Source organism: Nyctibius grandis, chromosome 3 (assembly GCF_013368605.1).
Source record: "Nyctibius grandis isolate bNycGra1 chromosome 3, bNycGra1.pri, whole genome shotgun sequence".
Classification (NCBI taxonomy): domain Eukaryota; kingdom Metazoa; phylum Chordata; class Aves; order Nyctibiiformes; family Nyctibiidae; genus Nyctibius; species Nyctibius grandis.
This window is the reverse complement of record NC_090660.1, coordinates 11,237,213-11,250,777: the sequence shown is the minus strand read 5'-3', so window position 1 is coordinate 11,250,777 and position 13,565 is coordinate 11,237,213. Positions and strand designations below refer to the sequence as shown.

The 13,565-nt window shown below is 43.7% G+C and overlaps 1 protein-coding gene across 1 annotated transcript; it reads right to left on the bottom strand.

Moving 5' to 3' along the window:
- Nucleotides 1–652: 652 nt before the first annotated feature.
- RBM24 (RNA binding motif protein 24) lies at nucleotides 653–11,591 on the bottom strand. The gene is made up of 4 exons (XM_068395839.1): nucleotides 11,010–11,591; nucleotides 10,256–10,379; nucleotides 9,110–9,164; nucleotides 653–2,767 (listed from the first exon to the last, which is right to left on the bottom strand). The coding sequence occupies exons 1-4, from the start codon at nucleotides 11,175–11,177 to the stop codon at nucleotides 2,437–2,439; spliced, it is 678 nt and encodes a 225-aa protein (XP_068251940.1). The 5' UTR covers nucleotides 11,178–11,591; the 3' UTR covers nucleotides 653–2,436.
- Nucleotides 11,592–13,565: the final 1,974 nt, after the last annotated feature.

Here is a 13,565-nt window from a genome sequence, read left to right as displayed (position 1 = left end):
TTATTCCCTTTTACTCAGCACTCATTAGACCACAGCTGGCACAGTGGGTCCAGTCTTGAGTCTCCCAGTACATTAAAGCTGTTGATAAACTTGAACGACTCCACTGGAGGGCCAACAGCGTGGCTGGAGGCTGAAGCATGAGACTCATAAGGAGAGGCTGAGGCACTGGGTTTTGTTCAGCCTATGGAAGAGAACAGCAACTTTCCAGTTCCTAAGAGGAGGTTACCGAGAAGATAGGGCTGGGCTCTCTGCCAAAGAATGAGAGACGAAGGTTATAAATGAAGAGGGAAGGCTCTGGCTAGATAGAAGAGGAAAAAAATGACACTATGGGGATAATTAGCTAGCGGAATAGATTACCCAGAGGGGTTGTGCAGACTCCACATGGAAGATCTTAAGACCTGACTGGACAAAGCCGTAAGCAACCTGGGACCTCCCAAAGTCCCTTCCACTATGAATTATGATAACTCTCAGGATGGATCTTCTCCATCTTCTCTGTAGAATTTCCTCCATGTAATACAGTTCAGATCAGTCTATGTATTTACTGTTTATGCTATTCACCCCACAGACTAGGAAAATGACATAAAAGGTTGCCCCCCTAGTTTTAACTAAACAAGATCTAAGACAATTTGAGCAAGAACATCACTAGACGGGATGAGACAACATTTTTTTATTGTATTAATACGAGTGAATAGATTAAGAGATCTGAAATGTTGTAAAGCAATATACATACTGAATAAATAATATGCACAGGAGAGTCATGTCTACATTGTAACACTGGCTAGTATTCAGAATACTTAAAATAAATCCAGTGACATTGGATAAAGTCCATAAAAATGCTATCCTGTCTTCCCTTGTATGAAATTGTTCAAGTATAAAAAAATCCAATACAGTGTAAAATATTAAATTCCATTTCGGTCAAGAATAAAAATTGCAAGTATTGTAGTTTCACAGGACAATGTAAAGCAGCATTTTCTAGCAAAGGGAAAAATAGTCAGTCTACGTACAGATGAGTGAGAAAACAGCACTAATGTACTTGAGAGGTCTACATGAAAAACTAGTAGAGGGAAAAAGAATGAACTAGCAATATTTTCTGTAAAAACCTAAAAAAGTGTTAATTTAAGAGTACCCTCATACAGTGCACATACTGAATTTAAATAAACCCAAGTCAACATCCTTAGTTAATTAGGTTAATATTTAATATGCTACATCTAAGCCTACTAAATAATTTATGCCATGAGATGAATACATAATTTTACAGTGTCACATCTAAAGTCGCTTTCTTTAGAGCGCAGCATAGTAAAACTTTCAAAATAAATATTTCTTTTTAAATAGCATAACAATTAAGGCACAGTATAAATCACATACCATTAACCCTTCAAGAACTGCAGTCTTGGTAACAAAAGTCGCCTTGTGTACTGTATGTTTGCTAATAAATATTTTAAATATAATCCTGAAATAGATATTAAAATTGTACAAATGGTTTCAGAAAAGAAAATTCCCTTAAAACAGTTCTTAAAGGTTTTAATTCATTAAGCTTCTTCCTGCCTTTATTCACAAGTTACGAATAGATGCAATAAATAGAAAGAGAAGGCTGTTGTAGTAAAGGGCTGATCCTATTTTAGAATCAGAATAGCTGACACCAGCAGTTAAAGTTTCCCAAAAGTGAAACAGGATGGGGCGAGGGATTAGGATGTGACAAGCTCATCACATGAGCACGAGTGATGTGTTCTGTCCAGAACTGTCTGTGTTATTGATTGTCTCTACAGCTGTTGCACCCCTTACTTCCACATCACTTGCTCCATAGTTCCACTCATCCAGAGGACAGAGAAGAAAATAACTTTGGTGTCTGTCCGCCATCTTACTAGCCGGCCATCTTCCTTGGGTTGTTCGATGCCCGTTAGTGAGACAGTGAGAAGGTACTATCTCACGAAGACAACTTCTGAAAGCTAGAAAGGACAATCAGTGCTTTAAGCTTGTTTCCTCTTACAATGGATAAAGATTACATATTGCTGACTCAGTTTTTTCCCTGGTTCAAACTTTTCAAATACCATTTTCTTACTTATAAAAGGCAGTTTTGCTTCCCTGATACTGTAAAAAGTACACCTTTGCTTTTTTTGGTTCTTGTTTGTTTGTTCGTTTGAAAATGTGAAGTCCCATTGCTACTCCTGCCACTCTTTCATGACAGTACAGTATTTTTTTTCCCCATTTTCTTCTGGCTTGATACTTGAAACTAGACATGCCGCACTACCCCTCCCCTCTAACAACATGATTTGGATGCATACTGTATGAAGACAGTGGAATAAAAATCTTTAGTTTTGCAATAGCATCGCTTTCCTTAAAGCTCCTTAGTTAATATCGATTGTCTCTGATTAACTACTTATACTGGAAGGCTGAAAGAGGAAGAGAAAGGGCGAGCTTCCCTCAGGAGTCCATCTGCTATTGCATTCGGTCTGTCTGCAGCTGTTGGGGCTGGTACTGGCCGAAAGCGGCAGCGGCCGCGGCGGCGGTCCCGGGCGCTGCTGCGGTGAGGGGCTGCTGCACCGCGTAGCCGTAGCCCCCCGCCGCCACGTACCCGGCAGCGGCGGCCGGCGAGGCGGCGTACGGGTACTGCTCGTAGGCGGCCGCGGCGGCCGAGTACTGGGCATAGGCAGCTCCGGTGTAATCGATGTAGGGCGTCGTGGAAGCAGCGGCTGCTGCGGGCTGAACGTGGGGAATTACCACTCCGGGCTGCACAAAAGCCTGTGGATAGACATAGTGAGCAGGTATCCTGTTGAAAGATGGGAGAGGGAGTTAGAGCTGGTACGCGAGTCAGCGCCTACGCACCGTATCCATACTCCGAACTAAAACAAACTCAATTTAGTTGTTGTTATGTGCATAGGGTTGCCACAATAACCAGACTGAATGGACCAATTATCAGTTCACTGGCCCGAAGAGATGCATCGCTCCAAAGCACAGCATTATAGCTGAGTTAAATAGCAGTGTTTAATGTTGCTTGAGGATATTATGTTTAAAGCTATTAAATTCTTTACAGGGACCAGGATTACTGATGTCAGTTTTAAGACAACTCTAAAGGAGTAAGCTTGATTATTCCATCTGGAAAATTGCGGTATTTGTTTTTCAAAACACCTGTAAGTAATTTTTATTACCCTGCTTCTCACTTAACTACTCGACTCTTAGTAAAATTATTTCCTGCAATACCTCTATTATTAGTAACTGAGCAGTTTGACAGCATCACTGTAATGAGTTTGACAATAGCCAATAAGGCAACAAAATGGTTGAACCCTAACTCTATGTAAAGTCTTCTCGGGGACAGGGGGAAAGAGTGTATTGTGGCAACCCTACTTAAGTTGCTATGCAGACTCAGCACACATTAATTTCTCTGCAACCTCAGTCACCCTTATTAAAAATAAGAAAAAAAAACAACACAGGCGACAAAGGAGTTTAAATAAAGTTCACAAGTGTGGTAAACACAGCAAGAATCACACTTTCCAAACGAACGATAGTGCAGCTCACTCCGTCACAAGAGGCCATTGAGGGGAAGCTACATAGATGCTATTAAAATCCATAACAGTGACTCCTAAGTACATGTGCATCACACTTTTATAAAAGTTTGTAAGGACACAAGGGTCAAACCTGTTTGATTATCAGGCCACTGATGTCCTGTTTTGTGCCAGCTTGTTTATTTCTATGCAAGACATACAGCATAGAGCTTTTTGGGAGGTGGGCACAGGATTAAGTCTAAATAAATCTGGTGCTTAACAAAAGTGAAAAAAACAAATTTACAGCTTAAGAGAGAACCATTCTGAACAGATCAGTACACACTTTCCCATCTCCTCCAAGTCACAAAACTGGCTTCCTTGGCTTGTTTACTTAGCCCTTCAGTTTTGAAAAATTGGTGATATCATTGTCTTAGCACACAAGTGTACATACAAGTTCATCTCACAGTTGTATTTTATCATATGATATGATTTTAAAAAATAATATACTCAATATAATTATCATTTGACAGTCATAACCCTGTCTTGCATCTGGATTTCCACAGAGAAGTCCTTCATATATGCAACTCCTTTCCAGTCAGTGAATCTTTATAAACCCATGAAAAACTGCCTGTGCAGATTTACTACTATTTCATACTGAACTTTACCTTTACAGACAACTCTAAGGACTGCACCAACCTTTTAGTGCACTGTAAGCACAGATGCAAATTGCAACGGTAAAAACTGTCCTCTCTTCTCCAAATTAAAGATTTAAAGGAAAGGTTTTTTTCTGTTTGTTTCATTTTTAAAATAACTTCAAGATTTACTTAAGTGGTCAACAAGGAAACATTTCAATCAGAAGGGACACTGTCAACTAGATTTATAGAAAAACATAGTTTAAAGTAAGTGATAGTCAGGCTCTAGAACAGCCTAGTTTTCTTTTCAAGAAAAAAAGAGCTCAGTTGATTGAATAGGAATATTACAGAGAGAAATGTTCAGTTGCCATGTTTAAGGCATGAACACCACAATCATAAAAACCCAACATGTCAATGAAACTCATTTCCTACTGTGCGAAGGGAGAAATGAAAAAAAAAAAAAGAGTGACAAATAGGGATTGGGAAGGAAAGAAAACATAAAACAAAACCATAAGTTGGGTTTTTAACACTCACCTAATTTATGAAGTCATTAGCCAGAAGTGCATTTGAAGCATACTTAAGCTGGCTCTGTGCATTTAAATACACATCATTACCTGAGCTCTCCATATAAAATGGATGAGCACAAACAAGCATTCTGTATTGGTCACCAATCAATCAAGTACAGTCCTAATAAATATAATACCACATTTTTTAAGTATTAAGGAAAGAGGTATAAAACCAAATTTGAAGTCACCGAGAGCCTCTTCTGCATCGTTACGAGTCCATTTAACACCACATCAAAGGAATCTTTACATACAGCATTTATAAAAGAGAGTAATTCTAACAGAAGAGACAGTAAGCAAGCTTATCTGGATGCTTGTGTTGACATGAACTGATGTTACTAAGATTTTCTGAAGACATGAGGACACTCGGCCATATCCTTGAACAAGACAGAAAGATACATGTGCTCCCACTTAAACTCTTGTGACTTGTTTTATTTAAGCCAAGAAACTAACAGGTGGTGAAGTTATGAAACATTATCTATTTGCCACATCTTACCCCACAATAAACATAAACCCTGTGCAGGCTCCTCACCACCATGCCATTTCACACATGATGATTGACAGCATAAGCTGCAGTGGGGCTATTTTTGATCATCTGTCATGCTACAACTGTTCTGAGTTGAGTAAAATGGCTTTATATGGCCAAAGGAAATTTCTACCTACTGCAGAGGCCAGCACATGTAGATCTCAGCCATTCAGAACCCAACGGCTTTTAACGCTCTGCCAGGTCAAAAGCTGAAAAAGCAATTCCCAGTTATGCTGGATACCCTTAGTATCTTTAATTTTAAAAAAAAGCTGCTGCTTTACTTTTGAGAGTAAGAGTGTGAGAATTATACACGCTCTAAGCTTTCTTTACTGGCAGTAGTTTTTATTTTGGAACTTACATTTATTGTTTTATGCTTTTCCAATAAAGGAAAAGGGAAGCCCCATTTAACTTTAGCTACAGTAACTGTAGCTTTGGGATATTAAAAATTGAATGACATACACTCCTGCCATGTGCCTTAAGACCTTCATTGTTAGAAGATTTGTATTTAACTAAGACCTCAACAATAATCCTATAAGCAATAATAAAGTAAAAGCTAATTGTTTCAAAAGAAAGGAAGGACGTTCTAGGCTAATGCAGAGAGCTGTGGCATATAGGATTTCAGCAGTAGTAGCACATCATTGACTCTCGACATTAAATTATTGTGAATGTAGATACTGAACTTTGAACTAAATGTTTTGCTTTGGCCCTTGCAGGGCATCATCTGGTTTTTAAGTATAATTAAAGAGTAGATTTTCACCCACTCACGGCTTTCCTTATAGCAGAAATAGGTTACGTAAACATCAAGACATACAAGACCCTTAATATGCTTCCTTTGAAATTTGTGTCTGATACCATTAAGAGGACATTTAGCATTCTGCAGGTTAACTTCTGACTGTTCCGCTTCATACCCTCTCTCCAGATTATCTGTAGTCTAGTATTATAAGGGTCTTTTGATCATAAACTCAAGAGAGGGCTTTTCCTTCTCTCTTGGAAGATAATACCAAGGAGGTAGTATCAGCTAAGAATTTGATAATGAACTTACTTAATCACTTTGGATTTAACTCTGGCCTTACTAAAAACAGTGGGAATGTTCTCATTTTGATCGAGGTACAAGTTTTGGACAGATAATAAAAAAAAAATCTGTCCAACAGAACAAGTCATATCCTACACCAGTACCTCTGTATAACCTCATATTTTCCCACCAATATTAAAGTAAAAATTACATAAGCAAATGAGAAAAGCTATTTTAGGAGGCAAAGTCATCTTCTCCCTCCTTAAATTCCTATTGAATTCAGAGATAGTATTTTAATAAACAATCCTGAAAACAGAGCTGTATGGATAACCAGTCCTGTGATGAAACAGCTTTCTACGAAACACCAACAGTAAGACAGACACTGAATGTAAAGAGCAGGGAGAAATGTTATTTGGTGGATGAATTGATCTCTGCAGCACTGAATAAAGAAAAATTTCCAGCATTTTAAATGCTTCATGCATTGAAGCTAATCTAGTTTCTGGCTCCCTCCACCACAATAATGCTGTACTTAATTCAGAATGTTGTACTTCTGCATCTTCTCAGTAAAAGTAATGTAACATAATGCAATTATTTTCAGTTTCTCGTTTGATAGGTGGGGAACTATATCAAAACACTGCTGACCACACCAGAATATGGCAGCACCTCACTAATTTGCATGCTGGTAGGAAAAAAAAACCACATTTGGAGCTTTTGTGTATGGATTAGCAGAGTATTGGTAGTGAATCACCACTACTACTCATTTTACACAGCATATTAGTAAAGTGTACTTTTAAAAAGTGCAGCTGCACAGCAGGAGGAAAGGCTTTAAGGTGACCATATATTTCAGTGCAATCCATGTAACACCCTCTAAGAGTGAACTCTTCAATAAAAACAGATTCAAGTAAGCACTGAAACAACCCCTCTTATTGCCAAGGAATATAGAGAACAAAGATGTTCGTTCATCCTAATGAATGCTGTTCTTCTTAATTTGAACTACATTCTTTAGAAAAGGTACAGGCCATGGGAAATTTTGAGGAGGAAGCAGGATTAGTAATATCTATCTATCTCCTTCGTTTGCACATAGCAAAAGAAAGGCAAAAGCCAAGGATTAAAAATGACCAATTTGATATACACCTGACCCTGCAGCTAACATTCCTTTTCTTAAGATTTATGTACATTGCATTAGAAATAAAACCTTATTCAGCCTGCTGGAAGCATTTCCCTGACCTAAACGTGATTTACATGATCTATTGTTGGCTCTGGCTAAGGAAAGCAAGAAAGAGCCCTACATTTGCACAGTCCTTTTAGCAATGGATTGCCACAGGTTCTCTTTTTCTGTTGTGCTCAGCAAACACTCAGTCTCTCCACCGCTGATCTCCATGCAGTCCACTGATTCCTCTTTGCAACAGGACTTAACAGCTCTGGAGAAAACGTGCTCTGCCTCCTGCCTACCTTAGCGCAGGCATCATAAACTGATCCCTGCACATACACTGTCGTCTCCTCACACTTCAAAGAAGTCGAACAAAATACAGTAAAGGATAATCATAAGAAGGAAAAAAAAAGACAGAAAGTTTTCCACAACCTCCCCACGTGTCTCAGAAGAATCAACATTCTCTTTTAAAAATATGTAAAGTTTCTAGGAAAACTTTTTCCTACTGTTTTGAGGACAGGAACTGTTTCCTTCAGTTTTGATAAATCAAACTACTGAGAAGCTATTGTTGCTTAATAACAGCTAGGTACTGTATTCTAAAGCTATTCTGGTCAAATAAACAAAATACATTTTCCCTACTTTATTGTTAGCTTACTCATTAATTAGCAAAATGCATTATTTTGCAATGAGTTTCTCAGTCAGTGTGCATTAGTGAAGTGACACTGTATGGAAAGTTTAAAGCAGACTTCACCTCCTAATTATATGCCTGTAAGAAGCAAGAGTTAGATCTACTTAGGAATAGTATACTAAAGTAAAGGAGAAACGCGCTACATATTAAAGACAGGTTGAAGAAAAAAAATCTCCAATTAGAAAGCCCAAATTGACGCACATTGTTAATAAGGAGCTCCACACCCCTCCCAAGAACAAACCCCCCCCAAAAAATTATGAACATGCAAGCAATACGTTGATTTACTTAAAAATCAAGAAGTCACACAATTTAGCACTCACTACAAAATATGGTTAAAAAAGTCACAGGCTACAGCTTGAAAGCAAGGAAAAAAAAAGGCCCTTTGCTCCCCATGGCAAAGTCACTCCTCAACAACAAAACCAAAAAGATCCCCCCAGAAAACTTTCACTACAGCTCTTTCAATTAAATAAAAGCACACAGTTTAGCTATCAACACCACTTCATTACTGTAATAGATAAATAAAAAAAAAAAAGCACACGGAGGTCTATTGACTATATGAAAAAAAACATACATGCATCGTTAATCACCATTTTAGCTTGTTTGTGTTTGAGTCTACTGGTTACAGAGTTTAATTCCAAACAGAACTATTCCACCTCTTATCATCATATCCTTCTGATCAGTTATCTTAACTGTAAACGATCCCTGTCAGATTAGAAAGAGATAAATAACATTGAGTCAAGCTGAAAAACGAAAAATGGGGCACAGCAATCTTGCATCAAGTCATACCTCCTTGTTTTATCTAGGGTCATACGGGACTGGACTGCTTAGGTAGAAGGGACACGTCCCACACAACTTGACTCAGCTGCGGCATTTAGAACATGACCGACAAGGTGAGTGCATTTACGGGTATACATTTATATGTCTCAGAACTTCAGCATCGCTGATGAGTTTTATAAGGCTGCTACTGCAAGAGGCCTTCAAGGATCATACTTTTTCTTTCCTTTTTTAAAAAAAAAAGATTTTTCCTCCCCTGTTTGAGGTCCCATTGAACAGACTTACCCAAAAGGCCTCTGTATGAGAGCTGGATGAAGCTGCTGGACACCAAAGGCAAAACCTACCAACAAAAACACATCACATTTTCTCTATGGGTGTTCTTTTGGCCACTTATTTATGTTATATATATGCACACAAATGCAGAGTAACAGCCTTCGCTAACAACCTCCAGTGACGATGTCTGAAAGGCTGCAGAAGCACAAATTAGAAAGCAAAATATATCAATCCATATATACACGCACACACATACATGCATACGGAATTTAAAACAGCAAAGCACACGCTTTTCTAGAGATGTTTAGAACAACTTTTTCTAAACAACCACAAGGTTTTCATTCACATTTTATTTTGTGCTCCATTCTGGTCCTAACTTTAGCCTCTGAAGAATTATATGGCACTTTCTATTCATCAGTGTATTTGTGTACTTTTTAGAGACTTAAATTCGATCCATCTCTACTCATGAGGACTTAGCGTGGGGGTCAAATCCTAACTTCATTTCTGTTCTTCAAGCGCCCAAGCATAAACCCCTTCTTTCTTTGGTGGGTGCTTAATTACTCACAGGAGTGTTCCTCAGGCTAAGCACACGGGAATTCAGAGCAGCCTCCTTTAGAGCACAAATGTGCACACACTCTGCGCTCCTGTCGCTCGTGCTGCAAAGCAGCAGTTTGGCAAGTGGCTAGGACATCAGACTGGCTCAGATGTGGTCTTAGGAAGAGACGTTTCATTTTAAAGTCTGCATAATAGCTCCCATCTGTTTGAGGAGTTTGCATTAAGATATTGTTTGTATTAATAAGACCGCACACATTGGAAGCGATTCATTCCTAGGCCAATCTTTCCCTGCAACGATACTGTAAATGGTCAGTGCCTCCACATTCCCAGCAGCTGGAAGAACCAATGAAGCGTCTGAGCTGTGGAAGTCTTCCTGGGGAACCGCAGATACTTCATCTCTGATTGCTTTTGTTTTTTCAATAAGGCACATGTACAAAATAGCCAGAAAGTTACTACACGCTGCATTTAAAAAGCAAACCCAAAGCACACCTAAACGCTGAGTGTACTTCAGGAAAGCGCAGGACAGCGCTACCTTTTTTAAAGTTTTGCTCTCTTCAGAAACGTGAGGTAGAGAGAAAAAGCCGTCCAGGGCCGCTTCCTCACCTGGCTGCATTATCCGCGGCTTGGCACCCAGGTACGCCAGGTTCACGTTGGCTTTCCTGCCGTCGATGATGGGGTTGGGGTCTTTACAAGCCCTTTCAGCAGCAGCTCTGTCAGCCATGGTGACCTTAACGGGCGATGCCGCGCATTAGATCCCTTTCCGCGGGGAAGGAGAAGCCTCTCGCCCACGGCAGCGACCCAGCTGCCCCCCGGGCGGCGCTGGGGGAGGGCCGGGGCGAGGAGGGACCCCCGCCCCGACCCCCGCCCGCCGAGCGGAGCGTCCCGGCGCGGCAGGTACCGGGGCGCCGGCAGCGGGGAGCGGGCGCCGGGACCGGGGCGCGGGGCACCGGGAGCCGCGGCCGGCGCAGGGCGGAGGGCGCGGGCCGGGCTCCGCCGCCGGCAGATAACCCCCGGCGCGGCCGTATCAGGGAGCAACAGGCGCGCCGGCGGCGCTGCGCGAAATTAGGCAATTCCCCCCCTCAATCTCCTTTTTCAGTAATCTCCCTCCCCCGCCCCCGCCTCTCTCCAAACTCCCCAGCAGCGAGAGAAAAAAAAGGGGGGGGGAAGAGCAAAGCAAAAAAAGCCAAACGCCGGACACCCCCCCCGGCTCCCCCAGGCCGGGGCTGCCCGGCCCCTCACAGCGGCCCCCGCACCAGTCTCTCCGCGATGCCCCCGCAGCCGCCCACCTGCCCCCGCCCCGGCCGCCTTCCCCGGCCCCCGCCGCTCCCCCCGCCCTGCCCCGCGCCCCGACACTTACAAAGCCGTATCCCCGGGACTTGCCCGTCTGCCGGTCGGTGATGACCACCGCCTCCTCGATGTCCCCGAAGACCTCGAAGTACTTGCGCAGGCTGGAGTCGGTGGTGTGGTAGGGCAAGCCTCCGACGAAGATCTTGGTGTAAGTGGTGTCCTTCTGCGTCGTGTGCATCTTCCGCCCGGCCCTGCGCGCCGCGACGCGCTCTGCACCCACGCGTGGCCGCCGGGGCGTGCGGGTCCTGGGCGGCGAGACCCGCTCCCAGAGTCAGCCCCGCTGGGTTTTTTTTTTCTTTTCTAATTTTTTTTTTTTCTCCTCTCTGCCCTCCCCCTCCCCCTTTTCCCCCCGCCACCCAGTTACAGTGCAATTCCCTTCTGCCTTTGCAAACCCAGCTTCCTCCTCCTTCAAGAGCGGAGCCCCGCAGCCTCCGGAGGTTTTGAGGTAGGTACCGGCAAAAGGAGGAGGGGAGGCCGGGCAGCAGCCAGCCTGGCGGCCGTAGCGCTGGAAACGAGCAGACGCAGCAGCTGGAAGAGGAGCGCAGGCCCTGGGCTCTAACAACTGAGTGGCCTGCCCCCCCCTAAAAGCCACCGGGTCGGGCACTCTCGGTTCCTCCTCCTCCTCCTCCTCGCAGGGGCGGGGACGGCGGCGGGGCGGACCCCGCGCTCGGCCGCGGCCCAGCCGGGGCTGACACACAGCTGTCGGCAACAGCTGGATGCCCCCCCGCGCGGCGGGCCCCGGCCCTTGGAGCCGCCGGGCGGAGGGGCTGCTTCAGAAGTGCCCCGCGGGGAGGCTCGGTGCCCTCCGAGGCAGGTTTGCCCCCGGCTTGTGCAACTAGGGAGTGCCGGAGGCAGGGTCTCGTGGGGTCACCGCTGCCCGGCCAGCCCGAGGGCCCGCGACAGAGCCGGCTCACCGGGAGCTGGCGGTCCTCAAACGTTTCGATCCCTCCCCGAAGGCTTGTGGTGACACCCCTGCCACCCTCACTTACCTCTCTCCCCGGGCTGGCAAAGCTACGGTGCCGCAGCACTTCCGTTATTGTTGTTGAGGTGGTGATGGCGGTTGTGGTTCTTGTTACTGGTTTGGACACAGGATGAAAAAAATTGGTAAAGCTGCTACCCTTGTTTTTCTTGTCTCTTGCTGCCTCTGCCCTGTGCTGGGACTGGGAAGGACGCAGAGGAACAAAAAGAAAGGAACGTCTGTGTGACATGGAGAGGCGGAGGACTGTGGGAGTTGAGGGGAAGGGAGACTCACAAGGGGACAGGAAGGATGGGAGGAAGGTTAAAGATTGGGGAAAACAGATGTGCACATGTGTATAGACTTCTAAACTGTTCCCTTGTGGTCCCAAAGTCTTGATAAGTACTGGTGTCTCTTTTTCCTCTTTCTCCTACTTCCTCTGTCTGTTAGACTTTTTCCTGTGAAGTCCCTTTCTCCTTTAGAAAAAAGAGCAATGTATCAGTTGCAGGAGGGGCTTTCACAGAGCTCTTCAGCCCCTCCGGTACCAAACATTAACCGTAATGACAACACTTAGCCCTAAACTTAGGCTCTGCTTGCCCCGTGTCTAACCTTGGCCCTGCCTGATTTTTTCATCAGTGGTCATCCTAGTTCTAATGGCCTGTACAATACTAGGCCGTGCCATCACTAAACCCTTCTTGATCCTTCAGACTCTCCAGATTAAATCATTTGGTTTAATATGTTAGGACTAACTCAGGTTAAAGCCTAGCAACCCTAGCAGGATCCAGATGTCAATGTTGCTTTTCAGCTCAAGATATGAGAAGCCCTTAACCTTGGCCTTAATCCAGTTAGGCCAGCTAACTCTGCCCCAAAATTTCTCCTAGCATGGCTCTCACATTGGTCTGGAACACTGTGTTAAACCTGACACTCCAGCTGCTTCTGTTCCAAGGGCTAATCATAACCTTAAACTCTGGCCTGGTGACCTGAAGTTAAATACTAGCCCAACTAGTGTCAGTGCTCAGTAGAGCACTCCAGCCCACAAACTGCTTAGGAGTACATTTAACTTCTCAGCCCCTTGTGGACCTGAAAGATGAACTTCACCTAAAACAAACATAGCCCATCCCACCACATTTCCTTTCCCTTGCTGTGCCCAGCACTCCTGCGTGTCTTGGGGCATCTGCAGGAATGGTGAATTAGCCTAGTCATCGCACAAACTCCTGTATTAAGGCCAGAAAAGCAACATTTGGCTATCCCAGAACTAATTGCAGGTGTATTTAGGAGTTCGCCTCTTTCAGCCCAAGTGGAAGATTCATGACTTTGTCAGACTCAGACCCAAAACATAGCCTTTTAGTTTAACAGTAACAGCAGGTCTTCCAGGATCCAGAAACAAAACTTAACTTTCCACATCTCTGTCCCAACAAAGGACAAACTTCTTGCATTCAGATAGGGTTCATTGGGCAACCCTTGCTCTAGTCTGAATCCCTCTGTCACAAATCCAAACACAACCACACCACCATCATTCACTTGAGGTCCAGGATGCATTTCTTAATAGAAAATCCCACAGTTTATTTCTCTCAGATGTCCCTAATCTGTGTACTATTTTTGCAGCCCTTA

Excerpts from the sequence above, each read along its gene's own strand:
- RBM24 (XM_068395839.1), bottom strand. The coding sequence starts at position 11,177 with ATGCACACGACGCAGAAGGACACCACTTACACCAAGATCTTCGTCGGA. Across the intron at positions 9,165-10,255 it reads GCCGCGGATAATGCAGCCAG|GTTTTGCCTTTGGTGTCCAG; the intron begins GTGAGGAAGCGG and ends TTTTGTTGGTAG. Across the intron at positions 2,768-9,109 it reads CTCATACAGAGGCCTTTTGG|GATACCTGCTCACTATGTCT; the intron begins GTAAGTCTGTTC and ends ATCTTTCAACAG.